The sequence below is a fragment of the Pagrus major genome, chromosome 6, assembly GCF_040436345.1.
Source record: "Pagrus major chromosome 6, Pma_NU_1.0".
NCBI classification, from domain to species: Eukaryota; Metazoa; Chordata; class Actinopteri; order Spariformes; family Sparidae; genus Pagrus; species Pagrus major.
This window is the reverse complement of record NC_133220.1, coordinates 3,547,024-3,565,428: the sequence shown is the minus strand read 5'-3', so window position 1 is coordinate 3,565,428 and position 18,405 is coordinate 3,547,024. Positions and strand designations below refer to the sequence as shown.

General features: G+C 40.1%; 1 protein-coding gene and 1 long non-coding RNA gene across 2 annotated transcripts in view; both read left to right on the top strand.

The window, feature by feature from the left end:
- Positions 1–18,405, top strand: part of LOC140997852 (butyrophilin-like protein 1) — a 158,962-nt gene that overhangs the window by 122,896 nt on the left and 17,661 nt on the right. The window contains exon 5 of the mRNA XM_073467908.1: positions 13,532–13,807. Within this exon, the coding sequence (XP_073324009.1) occupies positions 13,532–13,807 (276 nt within the window). The remainder of the gene's footprint in view (positions 1–13,531; positions 13,808–18,405) is intronic.
- LOC140997879 (uncharacterized) lies at positions 3,770–6,112 on the top strand. The gene is made up of 2 exons (XR_012179403.1): positions 3,770–4,247; positions 4,431–6,112. It is a non-coding gene; the product is annotated as an uncharacterized lncRNA (long non-coding RNA).

Below are 18,405 nucleotides of genomic sequence, written 5' to 3'. Positions count from 1 at the left end.
TCATATCATAGTCCACATTAATCCGGTTGCGCTGCTTTGTTTTCAGACCAACAAGGGAGGAAAATCCAACTTCACAGTTGTAGGTGGTTGGAAACGGCATCAACAATTTCAGAGCAGAGTCAGCCAGCTCAGGGTGCTCAGGCTGGATGCGGAGCCAAAAGTCAGTCAATCCTTTCTCCCTGAAAGTTGTCCTCAGTGTCCCATCTGATGCAATGTCCACAAGGCTGTCAACCTCTCTTGGTGAAAGTTTGGAACTGACTTGCTCAATGTGCGTTTTGTCCCCAAATGGATTTCTGATCCACTCAAAGCTTGTGTCCAATTCTGGGAAATATATTCCCAGCTGCGAGTGGAGGTCTTGCAGATGTTGCTTGAAGGATGCAACTGTTCTCCTATCCACGTCCTCTCCAGCAGTGAGGAGAAAATCAGCAAGTGTGGGAAAACTGTCGAATTCTCCGCGATCGAGACGGCCACGCCATAATTCCATTTTCATGCGTGTGGCTTTAATTTTGTCTTGGACATTGAAGATGGTGACGGTCTTCCCTTGCAGCGCCACATTCAAAGTATTGAGAGCGCTGAAAACATCAGCCAAGTACGCCAACTTTGCGAGCCACTGGAAATCATGCATTCTGTCATACAGTTCATCGCTGTGGTGCATTAATAACATTACCTCGTCTCGCAGTTCAAATAGACGGGTGAGAACTTTACCACGCGACAGCCAGCGAACTTCAGTGTGGAACAGGAGTTTTGTGTGTTCGCGCCCCATTTCTTCACACAGAGCTTTAAAAAGACGTGTGTTCAGTGCTTTACCTTTGATCTTGTTGACTATTTTCACAGATTCGTCCAGTACTGATTTTAGGCACTGTGGCATTTTTTTCACAGCCAGTTGTTCTCTGTGGATGCAACAGTGTGTTGCTGCTGCAGACGGCGCTACCAGTCCTTTCAGCTTTCCAGTCATTGCAGTTGCGCCGTCGGTGCAAATGCCGACACATCTTGACCAGTCCAGGTTATTCGTCATAATGAAATCATTGAGTGAGTGAAAAACTGCTTCTCCTGTGGTGTTGGTCGGCAGGGAACGGCAGAAAAGAAAGTCATCATGCACTCCACCGGCATAAATGTATCTCACAAAACACAGCAGATTTGCCTCATTCCCAATGTCGGTAGATTCATCCAACTGTAGTGAGAAGAACTGGTTTTGGCGCAAACGTGTCACCAGCTGATCTTCCCGCTTTCAGCCATAGATTTGATGCGCCGCTGGACGGTGTCATTGGAAAGAGGAATCCTGTTAATTTCGTCGCTGGCTTTCCCCCCAAACAATATGTTAGTCATCACCTTTGCAGCTGGTTTAACTAAATTTTCACCTATTGAATGAGGTTTTCCAGCTTTAGCGATCAAGAGGGATACCTTGTATGAAGCCTCAGTAGCCTTCGCATTTTCTCCGGGTGCAAAAAACTGTGAAGCCTCTTTCATCATATGCTGCGTGAGTTCGTCGCGTTTCCTTTCAAAAAACCCAGTAGGTTTCTCCACGTACTCCTTGTGTTTAGTTTCCAGATGTCGCTTTAACTTTGCAGGTTTCATAGCCTCGTTAGCTAACGTTTCATAGCACAACACGCAGTGTGGTTTAGGATCCTCCTCGTCGCCAGTCCAAAAAAACCCGAACTGTATGTAGTCGCTGTGGTATCTCCGTTTCACCTTAACGGTGGATTTTTCACGTTCATGACGACTTGGCGGCGGGGTCTGCTTTGACGACGCCGCTGGCGTTGGACCAGCATCCTGGGACTCAACAACTTTTCCTGTCGAGTCAGAATTTTCATCTGCTTTTCTTTTACATGACCCGGTCCTAAGCCACTGATCCATTTATAACTCGTTTCCGTGCTTGTTCACACCATACATCCACGCTTTACACCGCGTTGCACAGTCACATTCCCACAGTTACGGCAGCAGGGTCACACTTAATTTGACGTAAACCGGTTGCGGTGTCGCAAACCGGTCCACTGCACTGCTCAAGTCAGATAATGCCACAAAAAAATATTTTGTGATTTTACATGCTAGTTTATTTGATATTGAAAACAACACATATATGTCACAGGCAGTTTGAGAAACACTGAAATTAAAACACTGACATTTTAAATTTTAAAACATCTTTATCTGTCTGATTAATGTAGTGGAGTAAAAAGTACAATATTACCTCTGAAATGTAGTGAAGTAGAAGTATAAAGTTACATAAATTAGAGCACAATTATAAGCTCAGTACTTGAGTACTTGTACCCGTCTGTCTCTGGATGTTTGTTAATCTGAGTTGTTGTCAGAGACTCAAACAAAAGCTTTTAAACACTTAATGTTTCATATTTTAAAACACATTTTTTCTCTGACTTTAGTGAAATAAAAAATACATCAGACAACAAATCTCATGTGATGTCAATTCAAGATAATTTTTTAGTGAGTCGTGATCTTTTTTTATCAACTTAAAGCTTTTTAAACTTAAAACAGTCCCGATCATCGACTGTATAAAATATAGTCGAAGCCTTCAGGTGTGAAAGTGCCTTAAACCTGCAGTCTTTCTACCGACCAGCAGGGGGCGACTCCACTGGGTTCAGAAAGAGGTGTGATTGTGTGGAAGCTGCTTCTCACCTGATTTATTCCCTCAGTAAACAGTCTCCTGATGAGTTCATGGTCTCAGTCTCTAGTTTCAAGTCTTCTTCAACTCAACATGATGTTCATTTAGTCAGTTATGGTCCCAGTGACAGTAAAATAGATGAAGAAGCAGGGTGTGATTTAGGGCCTGAAAACCTTCATTCATGCTGAAACCCATGTGCCTCTTAATGGTGACATCATTCTTAGTGTTCAATGATTTAAAAAAGACTTTGTCGTCCTGGTTTTTACCTTCAATAATGAAATTGCTCATTTAGAAACTGTATTTTGTGTTAACTCAGGTTGTCTCTGCCTCATATTTGATTCTGTTTGAACATCTGAAACAATTAAATGTGACAAATATACAAACATGGAATAAATCAGGAAGGAGTCAGATACTTCTTCATGACACTGAACATAAAGGCTGTGGAGCTGCAGTTTTTACTGGACGATGTAAACTTGTAATTATAACCGTTGTGTTGCAGTGAAGGTCCAACATGACAAACAGCTTCCTGGTACTTTATTCATTCACTGCAGCAGAGTTGGTTAATTACAAGATGAATTAACTTAAAATCCAGCATTAAGTTTTGACTTAAAGTGAAAATGAGATGAAAACATGAGATGAACTGTAACACTGTGGTTTATACATCTGAGCAGGAGTCTTCCTCTTCTGTCTGAGCCTGAAACCAGGAGTGAAGAAATGTTCAGCACCTCCAACATTTACTGATGTTTGACTGTGACTGAGAATCAGAGTCTTCATGACACAGTTTGTCCACTAGAGGGCAGCACCAGGCTCATTTTACACTGTAAAAAGTCCCTCTCATTACATATAGTCACACTTTTTATTAATCAGATCTAAAGGATCCTCATCAGATTTTAAAAATGTTTAAAATGTCTCAAACTGAGTGAAAACTTCAGTCTTCTTCTGAGACTCAACTTCAATAATCTACAGACTGTGTGTTGATCTGCTCCCATCAGGCCCAATAACTGTGGAGCCGACCAGCACCAAGAAGCTCACAGTGATTTTAACCTTCATGTTTCTGGACAGTAGTCAGTGGTGGAAGAAGTACTCGGATACTTTACTGAAGTGAAAGAAGCAGAAACACAAAGTGAAAATACTCTGTTACAAGTAAAAGTCCACCTGAGTAAAAGTGTAAAAGTATCAGTAAAAGTATTGTGAAGAAGTTTTATATTTTATCAGATGATCCTGTGTTTTTACTGTCAGATCAAAGTGATGGACTGTAACTAAGTCCATTTATTTCTTCACTGCTGGGACCAGAACCAGAAGCAGCCTCTGAGCTGTGGAGCCCAGCAGGAGGAAACTGGACCTGAGATCAGAGCTCACATCACTGTTCCTGCTCACATTCATCCCAGTGGAGTTTTCATGTGAAACAAGTTCAGATTTCAGGAGCAGACTCACCTTTAGTTGTTCTGTGTGAGCTGTGAGGTCCAGTCTGCTGTTTATCATCTGCACTGACCTTCTGACTGATGCACTCACTTTGTATCTGTTTCAGGGTCGTCTGCTGGATGGATCATTACTGTTGTGGTTCTCAGCCTCCTTTTAGTTGTTGTTGCTGGACTTTACCTCAAGAATCGCATCACACAAAATCGTAAAAAAGGTAAGTTTAAATGTGTGAAATCAACATATTAATGATAAACAGACAACACAACTCATTCTTTATCTGTGTCTCATGTTCAGAGTCTTGACAGATGTTTTATCTCTGACATGAATCGTTCTGTTGATATTTACACTCAAGACATTTGAGATTTTCTTGAATATAACTTTGTTTTCCTTCCTGCAGACGAGGAGAAGCGAGAGCCTCAATCTGAACCCAACTCATCGACCTCGTTGAAAGAATCCAGCTGATCCAGAAATGTAACTCTCTATGCATGTGCTGTGAAGTTTGCTGCTGCTGTGTGTGTGAGTTGTAACAGTTAAACATTATAAGACCCAGTTTGAGTTTCAGACGATGCTGGATGATGGTGAGGATGTTCTGACTGGTTGTTTCAGGCAGTTTGAGGGTTAAGACCTGTTTTAAAGTCAGTTTAAAGGGTTGAGATGCAGCAAAGTGAAAATGAAGGCTGTTTGCACTTTCATGCAGAAGACGGAGATTTGGACTGAGGTGATCATTACTTTGCATTTCTTTTAACGAGTTTTGGGCGTGTCAGTCCGACACAAGGGTGTAACCATGGTAACAACATCGGGAAGCATCCAAATGAGAGTAATTATGTAAAAATGTACTTTCCACAATTCTGTGATAATTATGAATGACAATTAACACACTCAGAACATAGTTTTATTTTATTTTTATTATGTTATTATTGTGTAGAGTATATTTGTAAAGAACAGTGTTCAGCAGTAACACTTACCTGATACGTTTGATTCACCTCCACTGACTGACCACATTAAAAAACCTGTCGGTTTTGTCTCAGGAGTTGTTAAAGTAGTTTAATTTTGTTTCGTTCATTGTTTTATTTAACATGCACCTTAATATACATCACTATCAGCCCTCCACAATAAGAGCGGGTCCTCATGCAGCACAGTGACGTGTACCTGTAACAGGAGAGAGCAGGTGGCCTTTAATGCTGACAGGACTGATTATTAATGAATCATTCTGTTCAGTGAGAATTAAATGAAAAGTTTGTGTTGAATTCTGATATTTGGTGAGATTCAGTTCCACTCTTGTGAAGCTTTAAGAGAAAAAATGACCAAACAAACTTTGACTCTGTTATTAATGTTGTTGAGGACAAAGACGAGCTCTTTCACTCTGTTCTCTGTTGCTTTTATTCTTTTATTTTTATATTCTGATTATCTGATGCGTCTCCAGCAGCTGGTCAGTTAATCACAGGGTCGGTGGTTCGATCCCCGGCTCCTCCCGTCCACATGTCCAAGTGTCCTCGAGCAACAGGCTGAAGCCCAAACTGCTCCCGATGGTCAGACCAGCACCTTGTATGGTAGCTCACTGCCATCGGTGAGTGAGTGAGTGAGTGAGTGAGTGAGTGAGTGAGTGAATGGATGAATGAGGGCAGCAGTGCTGTATAAATGCCGTCTATTGACCAAATATTATCAGACTGCTTGTAGTGCTTAAAGCTCCTGACTGAGCTCCACATGTGCTTTAAAACCATCAGACTTCACTGAACTAAAGCTGCTGTTAACACTGTCAGTCAGTGTGAACACTTTGTAGCTACAAGTAAATATAATGTGACTTTTATATTTGTTGCCATTATTTGGGACGAGCCTGTGTTGGTTCTTTATTATGTTTCCAGGTGCTCAGGCAGTCTGTCAGGTCCAGTTACACACTGATGTTTCTGCTGTTCACTGATGATGCACTTGTAGTGTTTCATGTCACTTCAGGCAGCGCTTCATCATTTCTATACAAACGTTTGAATAAAACATGAAAAATGTCAAAACTGTGTGTTGTGACTGTTTCTGATGTTTCTGTGTTCAAACTGTGATCAAAGAAATAAAAGTGATTTTAATTTATGGGTCTGATTCTGAGATGATCTGTATTTTACAGCAGCTGTCAGGACACCAAAGAGACAACAGAGCAGATAAATCCTCTTTAAAACAAGGTTTCTAGAGACAGTTTACCTCACTGACAGCTTCATGAATGGAGATTACAGCTGAATGTAAAGAAATCCTCATGTCTGTGTAACGAGGCCTGAGTCTGTGAGGAGACAACATGATCCAGACCTGCTGAAAAATCTACTCAAGTACAGTAACAAAGTATTTGTACTTCGTTACTTCCCTCCTCTCAGTGGCCAACACCCAGACAAAATGCGATGGCAGCTGCAGGCCTGGTGATGGCGCTTTTATTCTGAAATATTAGTACCGGAAGTGCCTTAGCTTCAGGCTGAGGAGCAGAAACAGGTTGTGATGAACCAGTCAGGGTGTTGAGGAGTGTGTGAAGCTCCGTCATATAGAGACACCATCAGTGTGGTGAAGTCCTCAGAGGACATCACAACTATGGAGCTTCTTCCTCTCGTGTGTCTCTGTCTGCTGAGCTGCTCTGGAGAAACGTCTGCTGCTGGAGACGGTAAGAAAACTGATCATCACTCACTGACAGTCTTTAATTCTCACTTTGTTTCATCTGAGCAGCGGAACAATGCGGAAACATGCTGGATGTTCATCAGCTGCTTCCTGCTTTAGTGCGTACAAGACACCTGCTCAGCGCGCTGTGACGTCACACACGCACCCTGATCATCAGCACACATCGATAGTATTGATTGGATCGATTACAGGAGAATTACAGCTGGATGATGCTGAGTTTTAATCTCGAAATGCTCTGTAATGATGTCGTCATCACTGCTGTGTGTGTGTGCGTGTGTGTGTGCGTGCGTGCATACGTCCCTGCGCGTGTGTGCGTGTGCGTGTGCGTCGTCTCCATCCTGCTGCAGACACTCACAGGTTTCACAGAAACGCTCGTGCAGACATGAAACCTTCAGGATGTTGTGATTGTTGGACTTTGACTCTTAAAGTTCAGTTCACTTTGAACTAAAGTAGTTCCCTCAATAAAACAGAGACGTGGCGCAGATCTTCATCAGGAAGGACTTGATAGTTATTGGATCGTTAATGAGTTACATATAAACTATAGAGTAGATAATGAGTTACCACAGGACAGACTGGGAGACACGTTATCGATCAATCATCAGCTGATGATGAGTTCATGGTGACGTTCATTACTGATTAGCTTCGGCTATAAAAGCTGTAGTGTGCAGCAGGTTTAACACAAACTGGTCCCTCAACAATTAAACATTAAATACATTAATACATAAATAAATATCTGTGGGTTAGAGTCACTTTATTCATGAGTTATATATGAATCAGTGTGAAACATGATACTGAATAGTTACCAAGTCAGATCATTAGTTAATCATTAGTTAATCATTAGTTACTCTTTAGTGAGAGAGGAGAGAATAAACAGTTTAATCTGAGTGCTGTCCTTTATTTTTATTTTTGTTTGCTCTTTAGTGAAATATAATAACAAGTAGTTACCTGGTGGACTCATTGATTATTAATAGTATTGATTGGATTGATGCTCTATAATGATGTGGCGTCTTCACTATTGGTGCGTGCGTGTGCGTGTGTGTCGTCTCCTTCCTGCTGCAGACACTCACAGGTTTCTGTTGATGTGATGTTGCGTCATCACTAATGTGTGTGTGTGTGTTAGTGTGTGTGTGTGTGTGTGTGTGTGTGTGTGTCATGTGAAGCTTTAATTTGATGAACGTATTTGAATTACAAAGTTAAAAACAACCTGTGTGTTGCAGCTGAGGAACAGGATAGTTTGGTGGTTAGTTGTGTCTTTGAATCCAGTCCAATAAATCAAGATCTGACATGAATAAAACTACAACTTCTCCTGGTGTTATAAAGCTGAAGAGTTTCAAGCTGAATACATTTTGTAAAATTCAAACACAAGGCTCAATAGCAAAAACCTAATAAACTATACTGTACAGCTTAAATATACTTAAAATATGTCAGTACAAGCACGACACAACCAAAACTATTATGTTAGAGGAAACAGGTGTTGAGTTATTGTTGTGGTGTGTAAAGTTGTTATCTGACTTTGTTTCCTGATGACTCTGCATGTTAACATACTGAGTAACACATGTTTTTATCTTCCAGGTGTCAGAGTGGTCGTGAAAGAAGATGATGATGCTGTTTTACCCTGTTCCCTCAGCACCAAGGAGGACATCACAAGAAAGGCCTTTGACTGGAGGAAAGATGGTCAGGAGGTGTTCTTCCATAGTTCAGAAGGCCACACAAGTCAAGGTCCACAGTTCATAGATCGAGTCTCACATTTTCAAGATCAACTGAAGAACGGCGACGCCTCCATAAAGATCAGAAAAACAAAGATGGCCGACAGCGGGACCTACAGCTGCATTTTTCCACATCCTGAGCCGAGACAAACATTCAACATTGAGCTTGTTGTTGGTGAGTGCTTTCATTAAACAGTTAAAGATGTCGGCTCATTTACTGCTGCGACTGGTTCAAGAGTCCCAGATGGACTTTTGTTGTGGTCAGAATACACATCTGGCAGGGCCTCGAGCCCACAGAGCTGCAGCCACATCTGGAGAGATGACCTCTGTATCAAACATGCCTGATATCAGAGACACGCTGCAGATTATGTCTCTCTGTACAATGAAATTTCAGCTGTCTATAGTAGATGAAATATGACTTTTACACAGTATTACCTGTCTGTTTCAAAACAATCTAACATGTGTTTGTTTTTCCTTTCAGATCAAGTCTTAAGAGACAGAACAGGTGAAAACATCCCAGGTGAGTCCTGATTCTGATGACGTCACTCTCCAGCTCTCATTAGTAGAAAATGGCTGCCATCAGCTCCACAGGCCTCAGTATCATTCAACACACTCACATCTGTTGAGCTGAACCTCTGTGTGTCATTCTGCTGTGTTACACATCTGGAGACAACAACATCTGTTCAGTTTGTGTCAGTGTTAAAGATTTACACTGAAAACTGCCTTTATATTATATTTATAATGACAGTCAATAGAAACTGTAAATATTGTGCTTTGATCATCTCAGTGACAAAAACACATTCAAAGTTATAAACACTCAATATTCCAGTTTATCAGGTAACACAGATAAAACTCACCAGTCTCAGTAAACAGACCAGGAATTAATCTTCATGAAGGTTTTAATGATCAGATTGTGTTGAAACTGTTCAGAGATGTTGATTCAGTCTTATTGTCAGTTTGGAGACTGTAGTTTGTGTTTCTTTTAAACTGTATTGTCTGAGTAGTGTGTTGAGTTACTGAGAGGTGTTTCTAATATTTATCCACCATCGTTTGAAAGAATTAAAATACAAGATTATATAAAAACACACAAAAGTTTAATGTGTCAGAACCTTTTTTTGGCTGTGAAGCAGAATTTCAATAAATTGTATGGTTAATTTCCATTCATGCAGCTTAAATAAAATATTTCTTACTAACACAATTGAGACCCATTGACACATCAGGTGTCTTTTAAAGATTCAGTCTTTAATTTTTTTATAATACAGTTTTTTAATTGTAGCTCAAACTGAAGGAAGTTGAAAATGTTTGAAAAGTGCTAAACTATGTTAATGAGGCTGATATTGTGCTTTTCTATTGTTCTGTTCCTTGTTTTTCTCTGCACACTGTACGAAAACATCCCAATAATTTTTATAATACAATTATCCTTTTAAATATGTTGTTTCTATGATGTCCACAGGTGCAGCTCCGGAGCCAAATATAAAGACACTTGATGAAACAAGGGACTGGCGTCTGCTGCAGTGTGAAGCTCATGGTGATCCACTTCCTACAGTAGAGTGGAAGGACAGTGATAACAACACTCTCAATGCTGAGAAGCCACATATCTCAGAAAGAGGAGGTCGTTCATACATCACTGTCAAGACTACTGTGACAAAGACCGGCAACTTTAGCTGTGTAGCTACGCAGGAGACAATCAGCCATAGGATTGCTACTGTGACTGTTGTGCGCTTGTATGGTAAGTGGTATTTAAATATTCAAACAATTTGAATTATCCGAGTTCAGACTGAACACACAGGTAATCAGCTCAAAGTCTGTTGATGTTGAAAATGTTTCAAACTGAAGAAACTCTGAGACTTAAAATAGAAAAAGCAGATAAAAGTGTTCTGGATGGAAATAAGAAGAAGAAGTGGAGTTCATGTTTGTGCTGCTGAAACATTCACTGTAAAAACTCTCCAGCTGTTAAATTAACTGGAATAAAATCAACTTTTGTGTTCAGTCTGAATTCACCTTTAAGGATCATTTACATCATTCATTATTTTCTTTATGTTGGATATGACGACGTACAACTGTGATGATACATGACTACAATATGAGCACATACACTTGATTCATGTGTTCATTTAGTTAATTAATCAGAGAAACTGTGTTCACTGAGAGAAACTCTTAGTCCTGAAACATATATTGTAATTTAATACAGCAGCTCTGCCACTAACTCTGTTTTTATGAACTTTATAATGTTCAGTTTGTGTCGACTTTGTCTGAAATGTGTAAATGAAAGTGTGTTTATTACTGAGGTCACAGTTAAAAATCCGTGAACCCTTCGTTCTTTCGTTCTTTCGTTTCAAAACCAAATTAAAAAAACGGAAAAACAAGTTTGTTTTTCCGTTTTTCTCTTTTAAACCCAGAACGAAAAAACAGGAAAATAACACAAAACCACATTTTGTGCCTGTTATTCTGTTTTAAAACAAAAACAGAATAACCTGAAAATTAAGTTTTGGATTTTTATTGTTTTGTTATTTTGATATTCTGAAATTTCGGGGAATGTTGGGAGATGTTTGCGGAGTCAGAGGCGCCGGAAGTGAGCGGGAAAGTTGAAATCGCAGACTCTGCAGGCAGAATGAATGACTGCACTTCAGCCTTATGCAGAGAAGAATAGAAGAGAGAGAAAAGTATATTCAAATATATTATATTGTAATTTATTCCCATAAACGCTGCTCAGAGTAATCACAGGCTCTTCTGCCATCAGAGCCGGGGTCTCTCTCTCTCTTGCGCCCTGCACACAGTCAGTAGCAGCTTCTCTCTGTTAGCATCACATCAGATACCACGGGACCTCCACACAGCTTTAGCCACAGGCTAGTTAGCTGTTAGCCACAGGCTAGTTAGCTGTTAGCTGCCTGCTAGCAGCTGTTAGCCTGCCTGCTAGCAGCTGTTAGCTGCCTGCTAGCAGCTGCTAGTAGTAGCATCGTCCCATCGGCAGCTGCTGCAGTTTGTCTCTGTCCCGCTCCGCCGCATGGGACCTCACTGTGGGAACTAGTTGCAGCTTCTATGAAAAAAAAAACAAAGCAGGACTTCTCGATGTCTTTTCGGGTGTTTACTGATGAAAAAGACGATCACAGTACAATAAAAACGACGACTAACAGTAAAACAATCTCTGACTTCCAACGTTTTCCAACCGACTGTTTCTTCTTCTACGGTTCGAACTTTAACCTCCTCTCAGCTGACGTTAAACAGACCGAGCGCCCCCTTGTGGTCTAAATGTGTAACATCTCATACTGAACTCAACTGAAATCATGTGTGGAAATAACTTTACTTTTACTCTGTATTTTAATATTATCTATCTGATATATTTAAGCTATCTGAATGTAAATCATGAAATAGAATCCATAAATAAATAATGATTTCTAAATAAATAATAATGAACAAAGGATACAACACTCACAGCTGCAGGCTCCGGACCGGCTGTGAAGCGGGTTTCAACTCTCAACCCTTTAAACAACACACGTTAGTGTTTAAAATTTAAAATTTACGATGCCAACAACATTGTAGCTTCACATTTAAACAGAAAACATTGTAGTGACTGGAGGAGCACCAGCTACGGACAGTGAGGGCGAGGTGGCGCAATGACTCATGGGAGTGTGATGTCAGACACTCATGAGGCTGTTATTGTTCAGATATGTGTCGTTTTATTACTTTCTGTACAAGTTCTGAGTGTTGTGGTTGTGACCTGTTGTGTTCTAAGGACGTGTGTGTTAAATTAACATAAATATAAGTTTTACATTGTGACACCATGGCCGAACATCATATAGCGGGTAATGACATTCATCAAATATTCATATAAAAGTTTCCTGTCTAATGTTTAACAAACCGGTGTGGTGCTGAACTGCCTCTTTGGTGACATTGTCTTTATATTATGCTTGTTACGACCTGTTACTACGTTGAAATCAGACATTTATTAGTCTTTGCTAATTCCGTCAATCTAAAAAAAACCATTAGTCAGTAGCGCTTTATCGATGAAATCCCTGCTGACCGGTGATGATTACGTTGGTGTCGGTACCACAGGCTGGTAGACAGACTACACACATCAGACACTAACAACAATCGTCCCTGTGGCATCAACACAGTAGCATTTGGTGACCATCAACATTTCTTACTGCCCCCCAATCAAGACAGTCTAGAACCGGGCCTGAATACAATCATGATCTAGTCCGTCCTGAGCCTCCAAAATAAAGTTTGAGAAATGTCTGCATGGTGCAGCTACAGCTGCTCACAGTGCAGCTGACAGATGTGCAGCCATATTTATTTTCCTCATCGCTACCTGAGGCCTATACAGGTAAAAATAAATGTGATGGTATGGAAACATTAGCCTACATATTGTTGTAAATATTTCTCTCTGACAATAGATTAATAATTATAGTAATAGGTTACAATAACAAATGCTTTTATTTTGAAATAGAAATGTGTTGTGTTGTCTTCCGGTAGTGTAGCGGACGTTAAGTGCTACAAAGGATCTTCTGGTTGCCTGGTAACGGATCGGACCTCCTCGTCTTTTTTATTTCGCCTCTGTTGTTTTCCTCCTTGTAACTGTTCAGTATCACGTGTTTTAATCAGTAATGATCACATTCAGGCTTCAGGCTGAGCCGCGACTCCCCGGACAAAGACACAGTTTGCCATTGCAGAGACGCTTTATCTCCAGACCAGTTCCCGCTCACTTCCTTCCTCTGACTCCCAAACATCTCCCAGCATTCCCCGAATTATCAGAACATCAAAATAACAAAACAATAAAAATCCAAAACTTAATTTTCATGTTATTCTGTTTTTGATTTAAAACAGAATAACAGGCACAAAATGTGGTTTTGTGTTATTCTGTTTTTCCTGTTTTTTCGTTCTGGGTTTAAAAGAGAAAAACAGAAAAACAAACTTGTTTTTACGTTTTTTTTTATTTGGTTTTGAAACGAAAGAACGAAGGGTACACTAAAGGTGGTGTTGTACTGAACTACATCACACTGAGAGGTGTTTCTGTTTTTTTGTCCTCCCTGTTTACAAACATGACGGGTCAGAATATTAGAAACACGTCTGAATATAATACAGTCCAGTTCAACACAGATGCTTTCTGATGCTGTAATTAAATCTAATGTCATCTTTTGTTTCGCAGGTGCAGCTTCTGAGCCGTCTGTCACAACAATTCAAACAGATGATGGGACGGTGCTGCAGTGTGTTGTTCGAGGTGCTTCTCCAAAACCTAAAGTTGAGTGGAGGGACAGTTCTGGAAACATCCTTCCAGCTGAGGGGCCAAAGGTCACAGAAAGAGGAGATAGCTACGACATCATCCTCAACATTACTGTGACCAAGACCGACCACTTCCGCTGTGTCGTCACACAGGAAGAAATCAACCATCAGATTCATGCTGAGACCTATGCGCACATCAGTGGTGAGATTATTCTTAGTGGTGTATTAACACTTCACTTCTCCTCATTTCAACAGAAGTTGAAAATGTTTCAAACAAAATGTTAAATTCTCTCTTAATGAGTCTCTGAGCCTCCAGTTCAGTAATCTACAGAGGTCAGAGGAAGACTGAGAGGGTCTGGAGGGAAATAACAGGAAAAACTGAAGTTTATAGGAAATGTTGAGATCAGTCTGATCTTCACCCACAAACTCAGTAACAGATTTATAAATGTCTGCTGCAGCCTGATCCTGACACTCTGTCACATTTAACTTCCAAAAGAAAAAATGTTGTTAAATTGAATTGAATTAAAAAGCAAAATTAGATCAACTGTTAAAGATCTGAAGGTCACAGAAAGAGGAGACAGCTACGACATCGTCCTCCAAGTTGCTTTGACAAAGACCGACAACTTTCGCTGTGTCGTCACTCAGGAGGAAATCAACCATCAGATTTATGCTGAGATTTATTTGACCATCAATGGTGAGATTCTTCCTTGTGTCCTATGAACACTTCAATCATTTTAATTCTTGATGATTTATACATTTTCAAAAGTGTTTATGCATGTTCAGACTGAAAACAAAGCAAATTGTGATGAAGACGTCTACACAAGGCAAACATGTTTCAAACTGAGTGTAAAATTATCTTTTTAATCTAAGAATTGATTAAACTTCACCCACAAACTCAGTAACAGATTTATAAATGTCTGCTGCAGCCTGATCCTGACACTCTGTCACATTTAACTTGTGTGAGCAGATGTTCTGAAGGATTTCTATACATGGAGCACATCAGGCCCAGGTGTGTCCCCTGCTGCTGATGAAGCTCCCAACAGGTCTGCAGCCCTGGAGACAGAAAGCACAGCAACAGCAGAGTGAAGCCGTCAGAGAGGCCGTCACTGTGAGCTCTGTTTAGATTAGAGAGATTAGAGAGAGACTTTATTAATCCCAATGACAAACTGCAGCGTTACAGCAGCCGAGTTACACATGAATCACACAACAAACACCATGAAGACACTCAGACAGGAAGAGAAGAGTTTACTCACTGATGACTTTATTATTTTATTTCTCAACTACAAACTGAACTCAGGCTGAAAACTAGGAGCAAACTTTAACTCTACATATAATTATATTTTATGAGTTTAGATCAAAGTAACTAGTAACTTTATCTGTCTGATTAATGTAGTGGAGTAAAAAGTACAATATTACCTCTGAAATATAGTGAAGTAGAAGTATAAAGTTGCATAAATTAGAGTACAATTATAAGCTCAGTACTTGAGTACTTGTACCCGTCTGTCTCTGAATGTTTGTTAATCTGAGTTGTTGTCAGAGACTCAAACAAAAGCTTTTAAACACATAATGTTTCATATTTAAAACACATTTTTTCTCTGACTTTAGTGAAATAAAAAATACATCAGACAACAAATCTCATGTGATGTCAATTCAAGATATTTTTTTTAGTGAGTCTTGATTTTTTTTTATCAACTTAAAGCTTTTTAAACTTAAAACAGTCCCGATCATCGACTGTATAAAATACAGTCGAAGCCTTCAGGTGTGAAAGTGCCTTAAACCTGCAGTCTTTCTACCGACCAGCAGGGGGCGACTCCACTGGGCTCAGAAAGAGGTGTGATTGTGTGGAAGCTGCTTCTCACCTGATTTATTCCCTCAGTAAACAGTCTCCTGATGAGTTCATGGCCTCAGTCTCTAGTTTCAAGTCTTCTTCAACTCAACATGATGTTCATTTAGTCAGTTATGGTCCCAGTGACAGTAAAATAGATGAAGAAGCAGGGTGTGATTTAGGGCCTGAAAACCTTCATTCATGCTGAAACCCATGTGCCTCTTAATGGTGACATCATTCTTAGTGTTCAGTGATTTAAAAAAGACTTTGTCGTCCTGGTTTTTACCTTCAATAATTAAATTGCTCATTTAGAAACTGTATTTTGTGTTAACTCAGGTTGTCTCTGCCTCATATTTGATTCTGCTTGAACATCTGAAACAATTAAATGTGACAAATATACAAACATGGAATAAATCAGGAAGGAGTCAGATGCTTCTTCATGACACTGAACATAAAGGCTGTGGAGCTGCAGGTTTTACTGGACGATGTAAACTTGTAATTATAACCGTTGTGTTGCAGTGAAGGTCCAACATGACAAACAGCTTCCTGGTACTTTATTCATTAACTGCAGCAGAGTTGGTTAATTACAAGATGAATTAACTTAAAATCCAGCATTAAGTTTTGACTTAAAGTGAAAATAAGATGAAAACATGAGATGAACTGTAACACTGTGGTTTATACATCTGAGCAGGAGTCTTCCTCTTCTGTCTGAGCCTGAAACCAGGAGTGAAGAAATGTTCAGCGCCTCCAACATTTACTGATGTTTGACTGTGACTGAGAATCAGAGTCTTCATGACACAGTTTGTCCACTAGAGGGCAGCACCAGGCTCATTTCTACACTGTAAAAAGTCCCTCTCATTACATATAGTCACATTTATTATTAATCAGATCTAAAGGATCCTCATCAGATTTTAAAAATGTTTAAAATGTTTCTAACTGAGTGAAAACTTCAGTCTTCTACTGAGACTCAACTTCAATAATCTACAGACTGTGTGTTGATCTGCTCCCATCAGGCCCAATAACTGTGGAGCCGACCAGCACCAAGAAGCTCACAGTGATTTTAACCTTCATGTTTCTGGACAGTAGTCAGTGGTGGAAGAAGTACTCGGATACTTTACTGAAGTGAAAGTAGCAGAAACACAAAGTAAAAATACTCTGTTACAAGTAAAAGTCCACTTGAGTGAAAATGTAAAAGTATCAGTAAAAGTATTGTGAAGAAGTTTTATATTTTATCAGATGATCCTGTGTTTTTACTGTCAGATCAAAGTGATGGACTGTAACTAAGTCCATTTATTTCTTCACTGCTGGGACCAGAACCAGAAGCAGCCTCTGAGCTGTGGAGCCCAGCAGGAGGAAACTGGACCTGAGATCAGAGCTCACATCACTGTTCCTGCTCACATTCATCCCAGTGGAGTTTTCATGTGAAACAAGTTCAGATTTCAGGAGCAGACTCACCTTTAGTTGTTCTGTGTGAGCTGTGAGGTCCAGTCTGCTGTTTATCATCTGCACTGACCTTCTGACTGATGCACTCACATTGTATCTGTTTCAGGGTCGTCTGCTGGATGGATCGTTGGTTTTGTAGTTGTCAGCCTCCTTTTAGTTGTTGGTGGTGTTCTAGCTTGGTTTTACCACAAGAAACGCATCAAACAAATTCGTGAGGAATGTAAGTTTAAATATTGTATCAACATATTAATGATGAACAGACACAACTCATTCTTTTTATGTATCTGATGTTCAGAGTCTTGACAGTTGTTTTATCCTCTCTGACATTAATCATTCTGTGTGTATTTACACTCAGTAGGATCAGGTCAGATGGGACTTTCTTCACTGTAACTTTGTTTTGCTTCCTGCAGGCAAGAAGAAGAGCGGTGGAGCAGAACTAGCTGGACTGAATCAACCTGATCCATAAGAGTAACTATCTCTACATGTGCTGTGACGTTCTCTGCTGTGTGTGTTTCCACCATGCTGGATGATGGTGAGGACATTTTGTCTGGTCTTCTCTTATTTCAGGCAGTTTGAGGATTAAAACTTGGTTTTTAAGTTAAAATTAATTTCAGGTTCAGGTTGTGTTGAGGCAGATAGTTGAGATGGAAGCAAGATAAAAATAAATGAAGGCTGTTTGTCGATGTGCATGTTTCTCATTAACACGACCTCAATCTGTCCCTGAACTAAACCAACGGGTTTTATAAGATGTCCTCATAATCTGCTCCTCCCGTCCACATGTCCAAGTGTCCTCGAGCAACAGGCTGAAGCCCAAACTGCTCCCGATGGTCAGACCAGCACCTTGTATGGTAGCTCACTGCCATCGGTGAGTGAGTGAGTGAGTGAGTGAGTGAGTGAGTGAGTGAGTGAATGGATGAATGAGGGCAGCAGTGCTGTATAAATGCCGTCTATTGACCAAATATTATCAGACTGCTTGTAGCGCTTAAAGCTCCTGACTGAGCTCCACATGTGCTTTAAAACCATCAGACTTCACTGAACTAAAGCTGCTGTTAACACTGTCAGTCAGTGTGAACACTTTGTAGCTGCAAGTAAATATAATGTGACTTTTATATTTTATATTTGTGTTATTGACATTACTTGGGACTTATGGAAGGCCAGAAGAAATATTCCTCATAATCATGATTTACCATGGGAATATTTTATTTTTATGAAGTCTTAGTTTTCATTATTTGTTGTCCTCACCTGTCAGAAATGATCTTCTGTATGGACGAGTCTGTCCTGCTTCTTTGTATTTGTTGCGGTTCTGATCCAGAGTCTGTCAGGTCCAGTTACACACTGAACTCTACACTCAGTGTCCAGTTTATTAGGTACAGCGAGCTGAAGCTGATGCAGTCTGATACAACAGTCGTGCAGTAAATCCTCCTTCATGAAGGTTTTAATGTTCAGTTTGTTGTTCAAAGATTCGACTTCATGATCAGTTTGCAGGCTGCAGTTTGTGAACTGTTGTGTCTTATTCTGGCAGCTGTTTTTAT